The sequence below is a fragment of the Andrena cerasifolii genome, chromosome 9 (assembly GCF_050908995.1).
Source record: "Andrena cerasifolii isolate SP2316 chromosome 9, iyAndCera1_principal, whole genome shotgun sequence".
NCBI lineage: Eukaryota > Metazoa > Arthropoda > Insecta > Hymenoptera > Andrenidae > Andrena > Andrena cerasifolii.
Genome location: NC_135126.1, coordinates 11,270,810 through 11,288,927, shown reverse-complemented (window position 1 = coordinate 11,288,927; position 18,118 = coordinate 11,270,810). Strand labels below are relative to the sequence as shown.

Genomic DNA, 18,118 nt, shown 5'->3' with positions numbered 1-18,118 from the left:
GCTATCCATTCTCGCGTTTGAGCCTAAAAATTCAATCTCGCGTCGCGTCTATCACTGACAAAACCGAGTAACCGATCTGAATATTATTTACAAGAAGCGGTGATCGGTTAGAGGAATTTCCGAGGATTCCTCCTAACACGAGTGCTGACGTTTCGCAGAAACCGAGAACGGTCCTGTGTACCCCTGGCAAATGGCAAACCGAACCTTTGCGCTCGCATTTCCCGCGCTGGCTTAACGAGCAACAAATCGTCGTCAAAGTAAACCATTCTAATTCGCCGTGGAAACAGTGGCGGGCAAATCGCGGCATAATACGGCGCGTATAACGCCGTTCCAGTCACGCGTACCGATCAATTATTATCGTCGCCTCATGAACTGGAAATTACACGCTCGATCTCGCGCCGGTGCGGGTCGGTGCTGTTTGCAGCGGTAGGCGCGCGACTGAAAGCGTGCATGGGCGTAATCGTCACTGAAAACGTTCTCGCACGTGCCAGTTTATTTTGCCGAGACGAGGGGCCGATCTGATCAGCCGACACAGTCGATCTGTGCCGGTTCATTAGCCGCTCCACGGCGGACAGGGGGTGGCTTTTAGTTGGACACGATATGCGCGTAGATTGAATTACACGATACCCAGGCCCCAGGATTGATCCCCGATGTATCACGTCCACGGATGGACGGGGATTAAACAGCGCGTGTTGCACCCCACTCGCTCGGATAATCGCGGAACTCGAGGTGTTTTTATCCCCTTGGATTTCGGCAAGCTTTTCTGCAACGTTGGGGGCCTTAATAAGATAAGTATCGCGGTCAAGATGCGAAGCTGATAGTTAATATTATGGTAAAAAGAAGGTAAGGATCACTGGTGGGTTTGATGGGGGATTGGGACTTGAAGCCATTCATAGATCCTAGATTTTATGAAGCTAGGATAATACGTATAGGGTAATTGTGGGACAGTTGCCGCACCTTAAGCAAAATTTTCACCGTGTCTAAATTTTGCAATGAAAATTTGTTCCAACGGTACGTATTATTAGTTGAACATTTTGTCCTACTACTAGCATTAAAGAAAATCAAAATTTTAATACTTGTCACCCTTAAAAAATTGAAATTAAAAACATCCATTTTTTAGGAGAGAGGCCGCACGTGCGGGAGTGGTGCCGCATTTCGAAAAACGTTTAACTTTCTATTTAAACTTGTTAATTTTAACTTTTTATTTTAAAAAATAGTAAAAGCAAAGTAAAATGAAACATCTTTGTAATTTATACAGTTACGAAATACAATAAAGTTGGAAAAATAAATAGGTGCAGATATTATTTCTGCTTTTCTGAATTTAATTGTCTTTTCTTCTTCCTTCCACATTCATTACACATAAAATAAAAATAAAATGTGAAAAAGAGTAAAAACCCCATAAATATGTTTGGATTATCAGATTTGTCATTAAAAAATAAATAATTTGCTTCGAGATATCACGGTATCTATTTTCAGACACTTTTAAAAATTAAAAGCATCATTTAGTCGACTTAGGTACCTTCCGATACAGTGCGCATAAAAGTGCGGCATCTATCCCAAATGCCCTGAAGAGACGCCGCACTTTCGTATTTCCAAGTGCTATGTCGAATACGACCAATTCTGGCCGAGAAATATTCCACAGAGTTCCTTTAACGCATTACAAAAGTTATATCACGAAAAACTATGAATTTTTAACTACTACGATAGCAAAAATGAACTCGACGTGTAACTATTGAGGCAAAGCGCGGTAGGCTTACCTCGAAAAATAGCAAAATCTTTAAAAGTAATAATGGAAACACGTTCTCGCTTATTAATCTAACCTAAACGAACAGCCTAAAGCAAATAAAATCGACAGTGTTGTATTTCATTACCGATTTACCCTGAAATACCGAAGGTGCGGCGTCTCTCCCGCAATTACCCTATTTCCTTCGCTCCTAGTGTTAAATAAAGAGGGATGTAAATTAATATTGAGCTAACATTCATTTTAAAATGCATGTCGAATGAAATTTACGTGGTCGATTCACTAAGCCCGAAAAAGTTACCCCCTGTCTGGCTCGTTAGAGGTTTTTCCCCTGGCCAGCAACAGAGTGGTGGCCTGCTCCCTGGTCCCGGACGAACGATAAGCTCCCAACGACACTGATCGCGTTATTACTCCGCGCAGAATACTCTGGCTGGGTCTTGCACCGCTTTATACTTGCTTTAAATGCATCGTGAAACTCGGACACCGCAGATCTGCCCGGTGTGTCCGCGAACAATGGAAAACGTGCCTCCGGCTACGGTGGGGTAGAAGGATGGGGGCAGGGGGCGCGAGGGGATGAAACACGAGCGTTATTTTGCATGAATTTTTACGAGATTAGCCGGCGTAAAACACGTGACAGTCCCATAGGCACGTACGGTCGTCCTGGTAGCTGTAGCTAAGTATAAATCCTGGCTGGCCGCCTGGCTACGTTAGAAATTAAGGCTGATTAAAAAATGTCGAGATGGCCGACGCAGAGGGACGCTCCTCGATGAATAGCTCGAAGGGTCTTGCTGAGAAACTGGCTGGGATGTGCGCAGTCCTTATTGAAACCGGCAGTATAATTCTATACTTACAACAAGCCGAAACTTTTGTTTCAACTTGCGAGTGCTCCGAAGTCTCTGTCGAATGTTTCTTTTCGCACGAAATGGAAACGAGTTTCCAAGGAAATTGGACCTGCGCTTGTTTCGTTGCAATCGAAACTAGCTGGGTGAACTTCACTTTCTCATCAATTCAGGAGAACTGCTTTGGGGTCTGGAAGGGGGACGCGTCTTCGCGGAGAATTGAAACGATTTCGTAATCAAGTTGTCCAGGGATGCAGGTTCAGGTATGATTATTTTTGGAGGAAGATTTCGTTTAAATCAATCAGAAATTCTAACGAGAGGGCCACGCAGTTTTTAAATTGAAAGAGTTGCAATTTATTCCCTACCGCTCGCGCATCAGGCAGTTCCCGCGAGCTAGCGCGGGCGAAGCACGTCCAGAGAATTTATCAAAACTTACGGAGCACGGGAAACGAGAGCGGAGGATCGTTAAAGTTTCAGGAATCCTGTTCCACGTGTAATTATCGTTAACCAGGGAAACTAAGCGACGATGCTGTACACCGCGAAACAATATCCCACTGAACGCTTTGAAAATCATGGAAATTTACGTGAAATCGTAATCCCCTCATTATTATCGAATCATCATTCTCGGAAACGCAATCTCTTTCGCCGCAGTTGTTCCTCGAGCAGGAAATTTTTCATTATTCACTTTCGAAGTGCGTTTATAAATTGTGACCGTACCTGAAGGTTCCCGAGGTAAAAGTTCCGCGTATAGAGGATCGATCCGTCTCGAAATCACTTTTGGGAAACGCTCCTCACCTTGTTGCTGTCTCTCTGCTCGACGGTGTCGGTGTATATCAGCCACCGCGCGAGAAACGTATGGACATTTCGCCGTCCGTCCGTTTCCCCGACGCTTGCATAATGCATGCAACGCATCCGTGCACTCCGACCAAGTCCCTTTTGCACTTACTTCTGTTCCCGCAGGCCTCGCCTCGTACAGTGCCGGCCCTCGCCTCCCTTGAGGGAGCTTGCGATACTTTGTTCGTCGGCGACTGGCCTTCTAAGAGTTGTGTGCTCTTTCCACGGCCGGCTGACCAACCCCATCTCGCGAGACCTTAACCCCCATGAACCTCGTGCACCGTCCCGAGATATCGGTCCGCCAACCTTCGCTAATATTCCTCGGTATAATTACGACCGCCTGATCGAGAATTTCTACGATGCAATACCTTCTTTTATTCCCCTGCCGAAACGAACGCACCTAAGTTTCCAGGGACCTCGAGCTTCATTGGGGTCAGACGATATTCTTTTACTTAAGAAATGAGATAAAAATGATGGTGGTGAATTGGAAGCTTTGGGGTAATTTGATTTTTACTGTAAGAAGACACTATTTATCCCGATTTCGAAGGTGGAAAATAAAAGAGACTGCTTTAAAAAGCCTCTTTAATGATCCATCTGTAGCGTCGTTTATAATTGCATAGTTTTCGGCGAAACAAATATACTTTTTTCAACCCTATTGTGTGAAAGATCGAGTCTCAGCTTGAATTTATTTCTGTGTAATTAATTGAAATGCTTCATTTTCGACAAAAACGACTGCCTAGTGCCTTTAATGATTAAAATGGTATGGATATTAAATGCGAAGACTGGAGTGCGATCCTGGAATTACTATTATTCTAGTAAGCCACTTCGTATCTCACAATTAGATCCTCCCTTCGGCTATGCACCATCTGAATGGTTCGGTCCTGGAAGAACGATTCTGCGGCTACCGGGGCGAATATCGATCTCGGCCGAAAGGATTTGGAATGTGACCCATTCAGATCGTGCCCTCCCGGCTGATCAATATGTGCGGGGGAAAGTCTTTCTCGTGGTGGATTTCCCGTCACGTTTTCCAGCCCGGCAGATACTTCCATTCTACCCGGTGTGATTCTTCGCGGAGCCACTTTGACATTTATCTGATTAAAATCGAACGGCCGGCTCCCTTTGAGCCGCTCAAACGTCAGTTTTTAATACGACGGATACTAATTTAATTGAAACGCCCCCCTTTAGAATCTCCCTCTGTCCTAAGTAGATTAATTCAATATTCTCTACCTTAATAACCTTCAATTTTATTTACACGGATTTCCGGCCGCGCTTCGGAAATGAGATCACAAAAATTCCCCCTCCGACGTACCTCCCCATCGACTTAAAAGAAAAATATCAATTCCATGCCGGTAATATCGGATCCGCGAAGGGGACGTCAGAATCGAACCGCCTCGCTCTCGAATATCCGCGTTATCATCGCGAGGCGCGTTCCGTATCGTACGACAGCAAATAATTTCCAGGTAAAATCCGTTTGAAAAGCCCCGGCAGCGAAATGAAAATTACGATGCTGCGGTGGCGCGACACAGTGGGCCGCAAAGGATAGAGGAGAAATATCCGCAATAAAGCACTCCGTGTCGCGGCGCCGCCACAGATATTCAAATTTGGCGGCGAGTACGCGCGGAGGGAACGTCACAAAGGCGAGGAGAATCTGTTCGGTACAGCGAGACTGCACGTTACTACGCGTACCAGCAAATCGATCGACATTAAACGTTTACGATGTCGTGGAGAGGATCGCGTCTATAAAAAGCGATCGTTTCAATATGGAAAACGGTGGCGGAGATACTGGACGCGCAACGAGTATCCATGCCGTGGACAGCCCTCGCAGCTCCCTTTTTTTCATGTCCCTCCATTGGAGCCTGTGCTCGGCGTAAATGTAAACGCGCGTCTACGGCGTGTATCGAGCAGTCATCTTTCATACTAGGCTCCCGACGAGATGAACGCCAGCCAACGTCCTGTCCTTCGATCCGCCAATGTCGAATAGAATGGGGCTGTTCCCTGATTACGTCTCGTCCGTGCCCGCTTCGCCTCGAGGTTCGATAAAATCCCGCGTTCCCGGATCCAGGGCCTCCCCTTTCCGCGCGTCTTCCCATGTCCGCGCGTTTTATTAGATCGAACTGAAGGAAATGGCGGGGAACGAGTGTCCCGTTGCATTCATCGTGGCATCGAATGAGTTCAATGGCATCGCGAGTGGCGAACCAATAGAAGTTATGATGGATATAGGATTGTTGGCGTTGCTCGGGGTTGTTGAATGTCTCTGTCAGTTTGATGTAAGTATAGAGGGGTCGCGGGGTTGCAAAGGAATGTAATGAAGAAAAATCTGTGATGTGATAATGCGAGGTACTAAATGATGGTCATCAGCTTGGGACTGTCAGAGTGGATACCATGTTTCTTGGAGAATGTTGGACGAATTCGCGGGTCGGATGAGTTGCCCGGATTAATTTTGCAAGTTTGGCAATCTCTCTCGATCGACGGGCGCGGATAGCGGGAGAGGTTCGCATTGCGCGTCGTGAATCCAGCGGAATCTCGAGGACTTCTTACTAGAGAGTATCCCGAGTAATAAGCTGTGTACTGGTAGGCCACATCGGCATCTACCGTCTAATAACTGGAGAATCCACTTACGTATCTTGTTGCACGAATTCCCGTGGAAGCCTCTGCGCAGGACTGCAGATTCTCTCGAGGGACTTCGCGGTGCCAAGCATCCCTCCTTCGGGGAGGCCATCGTACACTTCGATTGCCGATTGGCACGACTGGGCGCTGCAAGATCAATAGAGAATCTTTGTGAAATAATCGGCAGGGTCGGGGGAGCAGAAGAAATATCACGAATCACAGACACGCGGTCTGGCTAGAGATTTCAGAGCTCCACGTGGAGCTTGTAAGCACATTTTAACCACTAAGTATATTAATTTAATTTTTATACCGTGCTTAAGATCTGATTACTCGAGTGACATTGAAAAAAAGCGGTTAGAAAATATGTTAATTGGCTGCTTTTGTAGTGATTCATTTCTCCCGGATGAATGAAGCCTGATTACGGGGTTAACGAGCAATTAACTCGGCTGAATGCTTCGCCATTGGTGTCGAGGCAGTTGAATCTTAAATTTAATTACATGTTTCCATATATACCTACTTCCGTACGCCGCGTAATGTAAATAAGGCTGGCTATGAAAGGCTTGTCTAAAGGCGTCGAGTGTAAAGCAGAAAGAGGGGAGATGGTGTTAGTGGCATATCGATCACAATAAATAATGCAGGCTGGATGGATAGGGGGACGGTAGGCGGTTAAAAATTGGTGCGTCGGGCACGTAGTTTCCTCCGAATAAATATTTGATCGATGAGCTTTGGTGGAAAAAATTAGCAAGCTAGAGATCGTTAAATAATTCAGTGCCGCTACGTATGTAAATAAGACGAGTAAATTTGTACACCGAAAATATGTTGAAGCAAATCAGTGTCCAATTGTAACTGTTGCAAACTAGATTTACAGCCCAATTGCCCTGTTGCAAATTCCAACTTGTTCATTACTCAACAAATATGCCCAGAGTTACACCCACTCGAGCAACCTTAAAATGCATTCTATATTAATAGAGAAACGCCCCTCAGAGAAAGGTCAATTAGAACCGTGCCGCAAATCCTTCTCGGGAAACGTTCACAGCGGAATTCGTCAATCAAAACTTCCTCCCGAGTTGCGCACCTCTTTTGAGCAAATTTCCAACTTGCACGCCAGTTTCAAGGCTGCCTTATTGCTGAACTCCATGGGATTCGCGCAGTCATCTAACGCGGCAAGCACGATCCCCGAACTTACTGTTCGACACGGGGGTATCGGGTTCAGATCCGATTACGCGTGTAACCATGTATTGTCGCGTCAGACTTTACAGAAGCACGCGATTAAGCTGACGATTATTGATTCAGCGGGTCTCGACAAATCGTTCGTGAAGCGTGACACGTATTTTATCGCGCACAGAAGAGGGTCGAAACAGTTCGCGATCAGTAATCTTCCATAGTATACAAGCAACTCATATGAGTGATGATAAATCGAACGAATTACCGAAACAAGAATAAAAGGGACGAAGTGACTGGGATGTATTAACCATGGACTTTAACAAACTACTTCCTCTTCCCTGATCCTAATACTTCCGACAAACTGCCACCTGTAACGCACACATGGGATTAGAGAAATGTTACAAGCGAAAGGGGAAGAAACGAGTAGATTTCCAAGGAGCACTTGGCCGCGAGTGTTCGCGCTCGAAACTACCCTTCCCGCCCGGCGTCGCTGGAATCTACGATATTCCATTCAAAATTGATGCCTCCCGTCAATAAACCCTTCGCTTCTTCTTACGCTGCTGGCTCCTCTGTCTCGTAGCGCGGCTTTATGCGTGTCTCCTCTTAGTTTATTCCCGGTTATATATCTACCCGCCCCAGACCCCACGGGGGTTACGTTCGCTCCTTGGCTACGGTCCGCCTTACAGTTCCGCCGAGGAGGAACGGGCATCCAGGCGAAACCCGGCCGACGTGTGTTCCATCTCTTACGCGAACATATCTGCAAAGCCACGAATGCACGGTCCGCGCGCTTCAGCCATTGTGCATGATAATTGAAAATCCCAGGGACACGAGCCAGCCGCATTCCCCTGTGATTTAGTGCTACTTCGTATCTATTACTTCCGCGGCAGCCAGGGCCGGAGGAGGAGCGAGGTTTCCGCCGGCGCGTTCCGATGAGTTATTCTGATTGATACGTGGCGAGTGGAAAGCGGGCTTCTTCTACGGCCGAGAGAAATGCTTCTCGCGAGATGAACCAAACCGGGGTGGCTGTCTAAACGGATTAAGACGGAGTGCTTGCTTCTCAGTTGAATTTTTGCGCAGCTTACTGGGGCTCCTTGGGATATTGCTTGACCAAAAGGTGAGTCTTCTATTCGTGGTTTGAGAAACGTTACAGGTAGGGATGGAGTGCAAAATCACTAACAGTGATTTATCACAGTGATCGCAGAATCACGACCGCGATCGTGATTTTTTTAACTTGAGTGAATTGTTTTTTATAAAATACTTCAGTATAGCTTCTGTTGCAGTCAAAGCGTGCTAATTCAGCGAATATATACTTAGTATACACATTCATAAATAGTCAATGTGTGCACGCACTGATGTGATTGGCTAAAGTATTCACATATACATTATACTTTTTAACTAAAGTGAAGAAATATTCGTTAATTTAAATAGATCAAGAACGATTACTTTGGTTCTAAATATACAACTGAGATTCTATAAGCACAGTGAGGCCTTGAGAATGTTTCAAGAGAAAGTAGAAATTGGGGTTATGTGGCGCGCGCAAAGAGCAGTTATGCTTTCCATCAATCGGATCACGAAAATTGCGAATCACTGTGAAAAATCACCGTGATCGGATCACTCATGATTCACAAATCACGGTTCTAGCCAACACTAGTTACAGGTGACGTTAGCTGCAGTTGCGTGGATTTTTTAAAAGATATGCGAATACAGGGGGCGTTCCGCTTGCCTTGACATCCCTCATTATGGGCTATATAAATTTCGCTCGGGAGAGGCTGTACTCTTGTGCATTCCGCGGATATTACGAGGGACGAAGCAATATTGATCATTAACTCGAACGTTACTTAATAGATCGTACTTGGCCGAGCTGCCGGAGTTTTTTCATCAGCCGGGGCCGTGGGCGAGGAGTAATTAAATCGAAGGACCGCGGGTCAACGACCAGAATGAACGGAACTTCGTGTTTGGTATTACGCGATCCGTCGGGATCTACGGCTCGCCCAGCACACGGCTCGAATTCACAGGAGTTGCGGTCGGTATCGAGGGCCCTCAAAAGCCGCTCCACCAAAAAGGTAAACAAATGAAATGCAATTCCAGCCACGGACCAACGGCACACGACCCGCTACGTGACTGCATTTCCACCGGCTTCTAACTCTCCACCCACGGTCGAATGCAATCGCCTTAAAACTGTGACCGAGCTACGTCGCGGGCCTGTCGCCGGATCACGGTTTCTCGCCTGCCTGCCCGCAGACGCGCGTGTACGTAAAAGTAGGAGCGAAAGAGATGCGAACCAAGTGGAGAACGGTGAATCTTGTTTCTTGAAAGACAACCCCTTTAGTCGTCACGGAAACGAAATCGATGCAATCGAACGCCTTCTAGACAGAGATTACTGAGGTTACTGCAACAGTATCCCAGAGATACTAACTTCTCGATGCTAAACAGGTTTCTACTCAAGTAGTACATACCGCAGTAACAGAGCAATGCAGTAGAACAGGTGCACGATAAGTCAGACCACTCCACTATGCTCCTATACTCCTACGTTCTAATGAAACATTCTATGGTAACTCCAGCACCAAAGGAATGAACTCAGAAATAAATCAACAACCAGGGACAGAGGACGTTACAAAGTAGAAGGCGGCGAGCACGCCAGCCATGTGTGGTAGCTAGGAGGAAAAGTGGAGGTTGTAAGGTCGCGAATGGGTGGCTGGCATTACCTGAGATTGTAGCTGGCCAAGGAAACGTGTCCAGTGTCATAAGCACGTCCGCGCAGCACCAGTCGGCACGTGGTGGACTTGAGCTTGCCTCTGGTGTCGTGGTGGCCCGCCCTGACTTTCTCGCCGCTGACCTCCAGGTCGCAGCTGCTCGTCGCCGTGCCCTGGTCCTTCCTATGGTCGTGGAGGTCCCGGTTGCTGTACCGCACGTTGTAACCCCCGCCGATCGACTTGATCGTGTCCACTGTAAAATACGCGGGGACGTGGAGGCCCTTGAGCTCCATTGAAACAAGCACGACCCAGTTCGGGGATGTCGTGGTCTGATTGAAACTGGGATACACGGTCGGAACGGAATTCATTATCGGGAGGGGGCAAGGTTTAATAGCAGCCCCTTCTTTCCTGATTACCCGCGCAACGAAGCGCGCAGATTCGACCAACGAATACGTTGCATTTCAGTGTTCATCCGTCACGGTCGTTAAATCGGATTCAACGTTGTCGTTGCGCGGGTTCTGCCCCTCTCGTTCGAGTCCGGGCAAAGTTTCACAGATGGGTTGGGATCGACTGGCGTAACGCAAACGTGGACGACAGGAGGGAACGTAATTAAGGGACGGGGCGTGTTCGTTTCGTGTGCACTTACATGTTTTATTGACGGTGTCCACGGTGACAGTGGTCGGCGCCTCCGTCGTAATTTCGGTGAAGCTCAGGCTGGCGACGAAGCCGTTGTAATCGAAGGGAGGCACCTCCGGACCCGTTCTGGAAAAATACAGCGTGTCGCTGGAATGAATTTCTGCATTTCAACCCAGTCCTATCTGGGTACAGGTGCACTTGAGTACGGGTGTACAGACATTGACTTTGGCGGGCAGGCCAAATTCATCGTTACAGTATTGACTGACGGCACTTCATACGGGATGCATAAACGATTACCTGAACTCAACCAAGAGTTTCTGCTCGGTGTACGTCAACGACGTTTTCCCCTTGCCGCAGAGCATTTTCAGGAGCGTACTGGATGTCGTCGGGCCGGAATACACGGCGATATAGTCTCTGGTACAGTGACTGCAACGAAAACAAGCAAACCATAATATTATGTTAGAGCACTTGTTGATACAGAAGCTATGTAACAATCATAACCTATCTAACAGACCCTGCGTCTCTGTAACGAAAGCGGTGTGTCGCACGGTGATCGTACCTCAACAAGTGGAGCAGATATATCACAAGTCTGACGTGGCGGGGTAAGTAGGAGTAAATGCGAGCGAGGGGACTGAGATCGAATGAAAAGGGGACCGAAGGAGCAGCAGGCCACCGTGTTCTGATTTATCAGAGAGTTCATGAGGATGAACAGTAGTCGGTTCCCATGGAAGTTTCACTATTAAGAAAATATCCGATATTACGGGCGAGGCAGAGGCTGCGTCGAGTTACCACGATGGGACGGCCTGATTTATTTTACGAGAAAAGTTTCGTCGCTGCTTGCCTACTGAGGCGATCCTTCATTTCGAGGATCACGGGAATACGATTTTAATAATCTGCTCAAATTAGAGAACGTCTCGTAGACCGGAGGGGGACGGATGCCCGACTATTAAGGGGCAATTTAGAGCCAAGATTGGATCCGCCGCGGGCGTTTAATAAAGTATCGCGCGTAATAAACACGGTAGCTTGCAAAATATCCGCACAATCGGCAACAAGGTCCTTCGCGGGAAACAGAATCCCGCGAACGAATAATTCTAACCAAGTAACAGGTGTCCGCGAACTTTTCCCATGATTCTAATTAACTGCCGCGAACGACGGGGTTGTGTAATTAATAGAGGAAGTCGGCGAGAGAGGGCCTCGGATTTCATCGCGGCGAATTTTCGTGTAAATTCCTTTTTGGGAATTCCACCCTCGAACTTTGGCCATTTTACCCCGAGACGTGTGACTACTTGATGCACCGCGGAGCGACGTGTGGCTCGTCGCCAATTTCTGAATAATTAACTGTCAGGAAGCCGCGGAGGGTGCCTGGCGTCTCCATAATTGAGGCTACGCCCTTTGCCCGGCCGTCTCACTTTCTTCCGTGTAAACATATAAATTATTAAACCCTTCGGCCTGGCCCGTTCCCACGCGCCGGAACCACGGCTTCTCTTTCCGTTCAAAGCAATTACACGCAACGGGAAGGAGACAGGGATTCCACAATAAGCAAGCAGAGGGGCTAATTATTTCGCGGAGAGGATACTTGTTTGATTGCTTGTTTGTACGCCGCCATCGATCCGACCATTGTCAGGAACAATATCAATTAATTACTGGCGCCGTATTTCCATGAAATAATTGTACTTTGAACAGCGAATACAGCCGAATGGATTTTAATTACGCGCAAATTTTCTTCATTATGCTCGAAATCACGAGTGCCTTCAATTTTGAAAGAGTCGTGTATGGTGCAGGGTAGTCGTGTCTGCGGGGGTAGTTTTGTAAGTCATTTTCTAGCCGAGCGGCCTGAACACCCAGAAAATCGGATTCCTCCAGCTCCATTTCGTACAATCCCGCCGCCTGGCAGGGTAGACAAAAATGGATAGAGAGAGAGAGAGAAAGGGAGAGGGTAGGAGATAAAGAATGGACGGTGGGTAGTGTATTGTGAGCACTCAAGCTGCTATAAAATGCCCCGGAATTACCCGTCCGCAGATCCGGCCGAGTAAATTAAAAATTCTCCACTCGAATCTGTCGATTGCGTCCGCCTTCGAACAATGCCCCTCTGTTCACTTAATTCCAATCGAACAAAAACCTGATTAAATCGAACTACCTGCGCAGTTCATTGTTTCCTCTTCGGCATTCCACTTTTGATAATAATAAATTCGTAATAATGTTACTCTAATGGTAGCAACAACTTCGGGTTTCTTCGTAATAAAGTAACTCGTCCAAGTTACATAATGCAGATTAAATTCAATGCAGAATATTTTCAAGACAGTCGTCTGCCGTTCCACGAGTCCCTTTTATATAGTTTTTAACGCAACGTTCAGCCATTAACGAGCGTTGCAACGGTACAATATCTGGGGCAATATCGCCCCGGTGTCCGTTCCATGGAAACACTCACACTAACAAGCACCGTTTACGGAAGGATACGCTTGGCTTCAATACCGCGTAAAAGTGACCAACAATGTATCTGGTGGTCGTAATCGTTCCTTTAGAGAGAAATATTTAATGATAGCCAGAAGAAGAAAGCGAAACAATTGGGCGAAGTGAATTCCTCGGCTGTCACAGAGTCAACCGAGAAAATTGAAGGAAAAGGAGATTCTGTAGAAACCCCGTGTCCTTTGTTCACTTTATTTCATTCAACTCGCGGTTTTGTTCCTGCGAGTCCTCCGAAAAATTCGTTCTCTTAAGCTGCTCGAATAGTGGATTAATCTGTAAAAGCGACAGGCCGAGGGTTGTAACGACTTCGAATTCAGGAGACAATTCCACGGCAACACAATTCCCGCGATATTTATTACAAAAAGCCCCGGCTTCAGCGGTCCCATTCAACGTCCACATCTTCATTTATTTTGCTCGATAAACGTAGCCGTAAAAATTATACCATTGCGGGACAGTTTTACGAGCCCCGCTGGGGTAATTCCGCGGGGAGCGTCATCGCAATAATACCATCCGTAATCGCATCGGGGATTTCGATGTTTCGAACGGGGGCGCATAATATAATGGCCCCGCGAACAGTTTAGAGGCCCGGCTGCAATTCGGTAACGAGCCACTTGATTTTTCTGCACGATCCAGCTAATTCCTTCGTGAAATATTCCTGTTTAAACGTCCACTGGTTTATTTCGCAGCAGCCTCGTTTGCGCTGACAGCGATAAAATAATAATTCACGGGCATCAACGGCGGGCTCGTCACTGTCGCTGGAGGCTGCGCGTCGCCATTTTTATCCTCAAGCGGGGGCGCGTACGCGAACGATCGCGGCGTATTAAACGTTGGACGGGACGGGGAGGGATGGTGCCGGGCGAATCGCAACGAGTACAATTACAGTAATAATCCGCCGGATGGCAATAACCGGGCAAGCGGATACATTAGATGCGACGGGGCAGCAGGGTCGCGTTCCTGCCCCGTAATCAGGACCGCGGCAACAGATATCGTACGTAACTGCGCGTGACTAATGTGGAATCGTACGCGGTACATTAAATTAATTCATCGTCGGCTTCTGTTCCGCCGCGATTAATCCGCCGTGCTCCCGTGAACTTGCTTCCCCGTGTCGCGCGACTGTCTTCGACGGTATGGATTACACTTAAGCCCCGTGGCGCAGAAATTTGTATTCCACCAATGAATTACATGGTACTTTGCATATGGGTGCTGGAGGTAGGAGGAGCAGATAAAGTACGGGCTCGCGGGTAGATAAAGGCGTGGGTATTTGCAGGGACTGTAGTTTCACGTAACTGGATAACAAAGTATTTAGTGCGCAGGGCGGATTATAATCAATCTGTTTCGCTAGACTGGTGACTGGATATGGATGCACGCATTCTAGAGAGGATGTCTGAACAGACTGGGGCTACGCTACTTGCTGTGTGAAGAAACAAAGGCGTACGGATTCTATTGAAGCGACGTCTGACCATAGTAGGATATTCTACTTCGCCGCTTGAATAGAAGTATGTACTGTGATAATATGGTGAGTGATAATGTGGCATATGTGGGCTGTGACTAATGAATCTATATACATTTGTAGAATTGGGCTTACGGGGTATGATCGTTGAATGTCTCATTCTACTGGATGATCTGACCATACACGACTAGAAACTACTCGCCGAAATTCTCATTACAGGCGATTCTCTACTGAACACGGGTGACGCCCGACCACGTACTGTTCTATTACATCTACGAGTCGATTCACTGCTTGTGCATCTATGTATGTATCTACTGTGTTTGGTATGAATTAGTATTGTTTGTCGTGAATGCAGAGCAGAACTAAAAATGAGAAACATTTCTACGCCTCCCTTTATATGGAATTTCTTTCCTGGTGCAATACCTTCCCGGTATTCCTTCATTGAAACGAGCCCCAGCATATTATTACTAACTCCCCTCTTTTATATGGAAAAAGGGACAATAAGAGTATTCTGTATTCCAAAGCGACGCTATCCTGGGCTCCTAAGTAAATTCAAAGATAGTACGGATGCGGCTCATGGAAAAATGTTCGTTCCACCAGACGGACCGATAATCCGATGGCCTGATCCTCCCACAACCGCCATACGACATGGTTCGCTGCTTTATCGGCTTCCCGCTTTCGATTCATTCTCACCAGTTCCAATAGAACGAGACCTGGCGGAATTGGTTATCCTTAATAATGGCTTCCGTAGTAGTCGACCGTAACTTAGCATAGAATAAGGAAGTGGCTGGATCATCTCCCTCTTGGAAGAGCGTTAAATCTGGGCAGAAAGTCTTCCGGGAAATGTGTTTACCTATTACTCGAATTACCGCGCAGCTCCGCAATCATTCGCGTTGTACTCTGCTCCTTTTTATCGGGACACCACTGCGAAGGAGTCTCGTTGCAACTTTACACGCACGTTGATCCTTTAAGTAACTCCTGTAACTGTTTGGATATTTCGCGGTATGAATCGAATGTTCGCGACTATCCAAACTCCGCAAGCTGTCACGACGAGAGCTAACTCGACGGACGACGCTACGCGAGGCTATTGAATTTCGCCCCAAACGTCGTAATTAATATTTCATTGTTCGAGATAAGGCGGCTGGGGAAACTTGCTCGCGAGTTTCACGTTTTAAGGAGCTTCCCCCAAGCGTCAATACGCGGTTATGACTAGTTTAGCGCTTAATCCGTTCCTCGTTATCTTGTCGTAGCTGCAGCTGTTGTCGCGGCAACGAAATAGAACAGGATTCCTCTCGTCGAGGGAAACTTGTAGCCGATTACAAATGACCCTTCAGCGCGTATCCACTTCAGCCCCCGGCTGGCATTGTTATTCGAAACTGTTTTCGCAAAATCCGATACAGTCCCGTCGCTGCTTTTATTCTCGCGCTTCTCTCAATTAGTTCGCGAAGGAAGCAATGGATAGAATTAAGCTCGGTGAATTTCCAGTTACTTTACGGGCAGCGGAGTGGACCACTAATTAAAACACGCGTTTCTGTTTACAATCAGGCAGCCAGTCGCGGGGAATTATTCTTTACTTCGGTTGGCTTCGGCTGCCAGGGAAAGTTTAAACGTTTGCAAAACATCCTGCGATTCCGCGGTTAAACGCGATTAAATTGTGGCCCACGGCAAATTAATTATTTCAGTGGAATGAAAATTCGGACGCTGAAACCTGGCGCTGATTTTGTTAGCACGGACTACTATTGACACTCGTCGGAAGATATCGCGCCGCGGCGGGGCACGGGAAATGCCGAGGGAAAAATTCGATAACCGAGTGGACCGAATTAAACTTCCCCATCGTCGGATTCCAGCGCCGAGATTACTCTGTGTACAGTCCAAATTCCGAGGAGAAAAATATATATGGAGAAGACCAAGGACTCAGGACGATCCTCGATACTTTGCATAGAACCTGCGGAACCCCGTGGGATTCACAATAACTGGGTGCTATCGAAGATGAATTTACTTCGTTAATTAATTCGTCGACGGACCGCTGGCGTACCTATCTCATGTTCACTTCGCGGGTGGAGGGGCTATGAAAATGAATTGCGATTTACATGAAAAAATATCGTAAGAATTTCAAATTCAAATTCAAACACATCCGAGGCGTCGGAAAATAGCAAGAGAACTGTGTTAGCGCTCGCGTTATTAAATTATGTTTTCGAATCACTTAAATCGTCGAGGCGCGATTTTCAGTTTGCTGGAGTGAAATAAATGCAGCCGGAATCTGACTCTCGCTGCGGCGACAGGCAACGATAAAATATACTCACGATTAGCTAGTGAATTCAATTTGATTCGGTCACGAAATTTATACCGAGACGGCGGGAGACGAGCTACAAGATGCGCCGGATATTATTTTCCGGCGGCGCAGGAGAAAAACTGAAGTTACCGGCTTCACGTTTAATTCCATCCCGTTACCGAGGCTGAGCTTCGTTTCCACCGCTCGTGATCTCGTTCTAACGCCCCGACCGCGCAACGCTGCGAAAAAACCGCCGGGAGTAAAAAGTAGGGAACAGAAGACGACGAAGGGTAGAGGAGAATCAAAATAATCGAATACGGCCGGCGCAGGCCGTCGTCCCCCCTCGAAATTAACGAAGCTTCCGATAAGGGCGAAAATGGATTTGCATTGCACCCACTTGTTTCGCGTAACTAACTTCGCCCACCGCTTATTTAACTTTCGCCGAAGCCACGCCGCGTTTGCATTAACTTCCACCACAGGTCCGTTGAATATTTATTTATTTTTTGGCGCCCCTCAATCGCCCGCGACGATGAGAAATGTTTTACACGAACGACGGTGTCGGAGTTGACGCCGCTGCAATTATGGAAAAGCTCCGCCGAAACTTTTCAACAGAACCACAGAGAGGTTGTCATCACGCATCGAATCACGCATCGAAGGATTCATCTGTATTAAGATCTCAGATTTCGATGGCGGTGCACCAGTTGGAGTTCGTGTTTTCCACGATGCCAGGGAGGGTTGTCGTTTCCGCCAAAATTGGCAATGACCGCGCTCTTGAGGGTGAATTTCCAAGGCGGAAGATCAGGGAGGTGGAACGAGGCATGGATGATGTCGTGGGTCGAGAAGCTACCGGCACCGCTAGAGGCATGCCTTATCTCTAAGCTTTACACTCTATTACGTTTATTAAAAGCACCAGTGGAAGAAAGTTTCGCCATCCGAGCTTCCGTGGCGAGAATAAAAATGAGATCGCTCGTGTTACGTATTCCAGAATACTTCGAACGTCCTACGCGTCTGTTGAAATGTCGGAAATATAACACTCGCGGAAGCAGCCAGCAGACATTGAATTTAAAACCCGATCTGAGATTTCAATGCGAAATCATCAGCCTTAAAATTCGCCCTCCATATTCTCTGATCACTCGCGACGCAACGGTGCGTTTAATTCAGAAACTTAGAAGCGTGTTCGGGTGGAGGAGACACTTTATCCGGCAGCTTTCGGGTCATCCCCTGCATTCTCTATTTCAAAAGGAAAAGAAAGTGCAAGCATAGCGCCTTCAACTTTGCTGCAACGGAAATGCAGCTCTCGCGAAGCCAGCGCTGTCCAGCGAAGTTTCGCGCTGCGCAGATCCGCCCCGCGGGCTGGACGACTTATTTCGTCATTGTTTCGTGGCCCCCGTTGTCCCGTAATTTAATTGCGAGCCG

At 47.2% G+C, this 18,118-nt stretch overlaps 1 protein-coding gene across 3 annotated transcripts in view; it reads right to left on the bottom strand.

Annotated features, from left to right (window-relative positions):
- Positions 1–18,118, bottom strand: part of LOC143373269 (uncharacterized) — a 250,056-nt gene that overhangs the window by 17,801 nt on the left and 214,137 nt on the right. For all 3 annotated transcript variants that reach the window (XM_076820371.1, XM_076820372.1, XM_076820373.1), the window contains exons 8-11: positions 10,812–10,940; positions 10,525–10,640; positions 9,891–10,131; positions 6,034–6,168 (exon numbers count right to left, since the gene is read on the bottom strand). In XM_076820371.1, the coding sequence (XP_076676486.1) occupies positions 6,034–6,168; positions 9,891–10,131; positions 10,525–10,640; positions 10,812–10,940 (621 nt within the window). The remainder of the gene's footprint in view (positions 1–6,033; positions 6,169–9,890; positions 10,132–10,524; positions 10,641–10,811; positions 10,941–18,118) is intronic.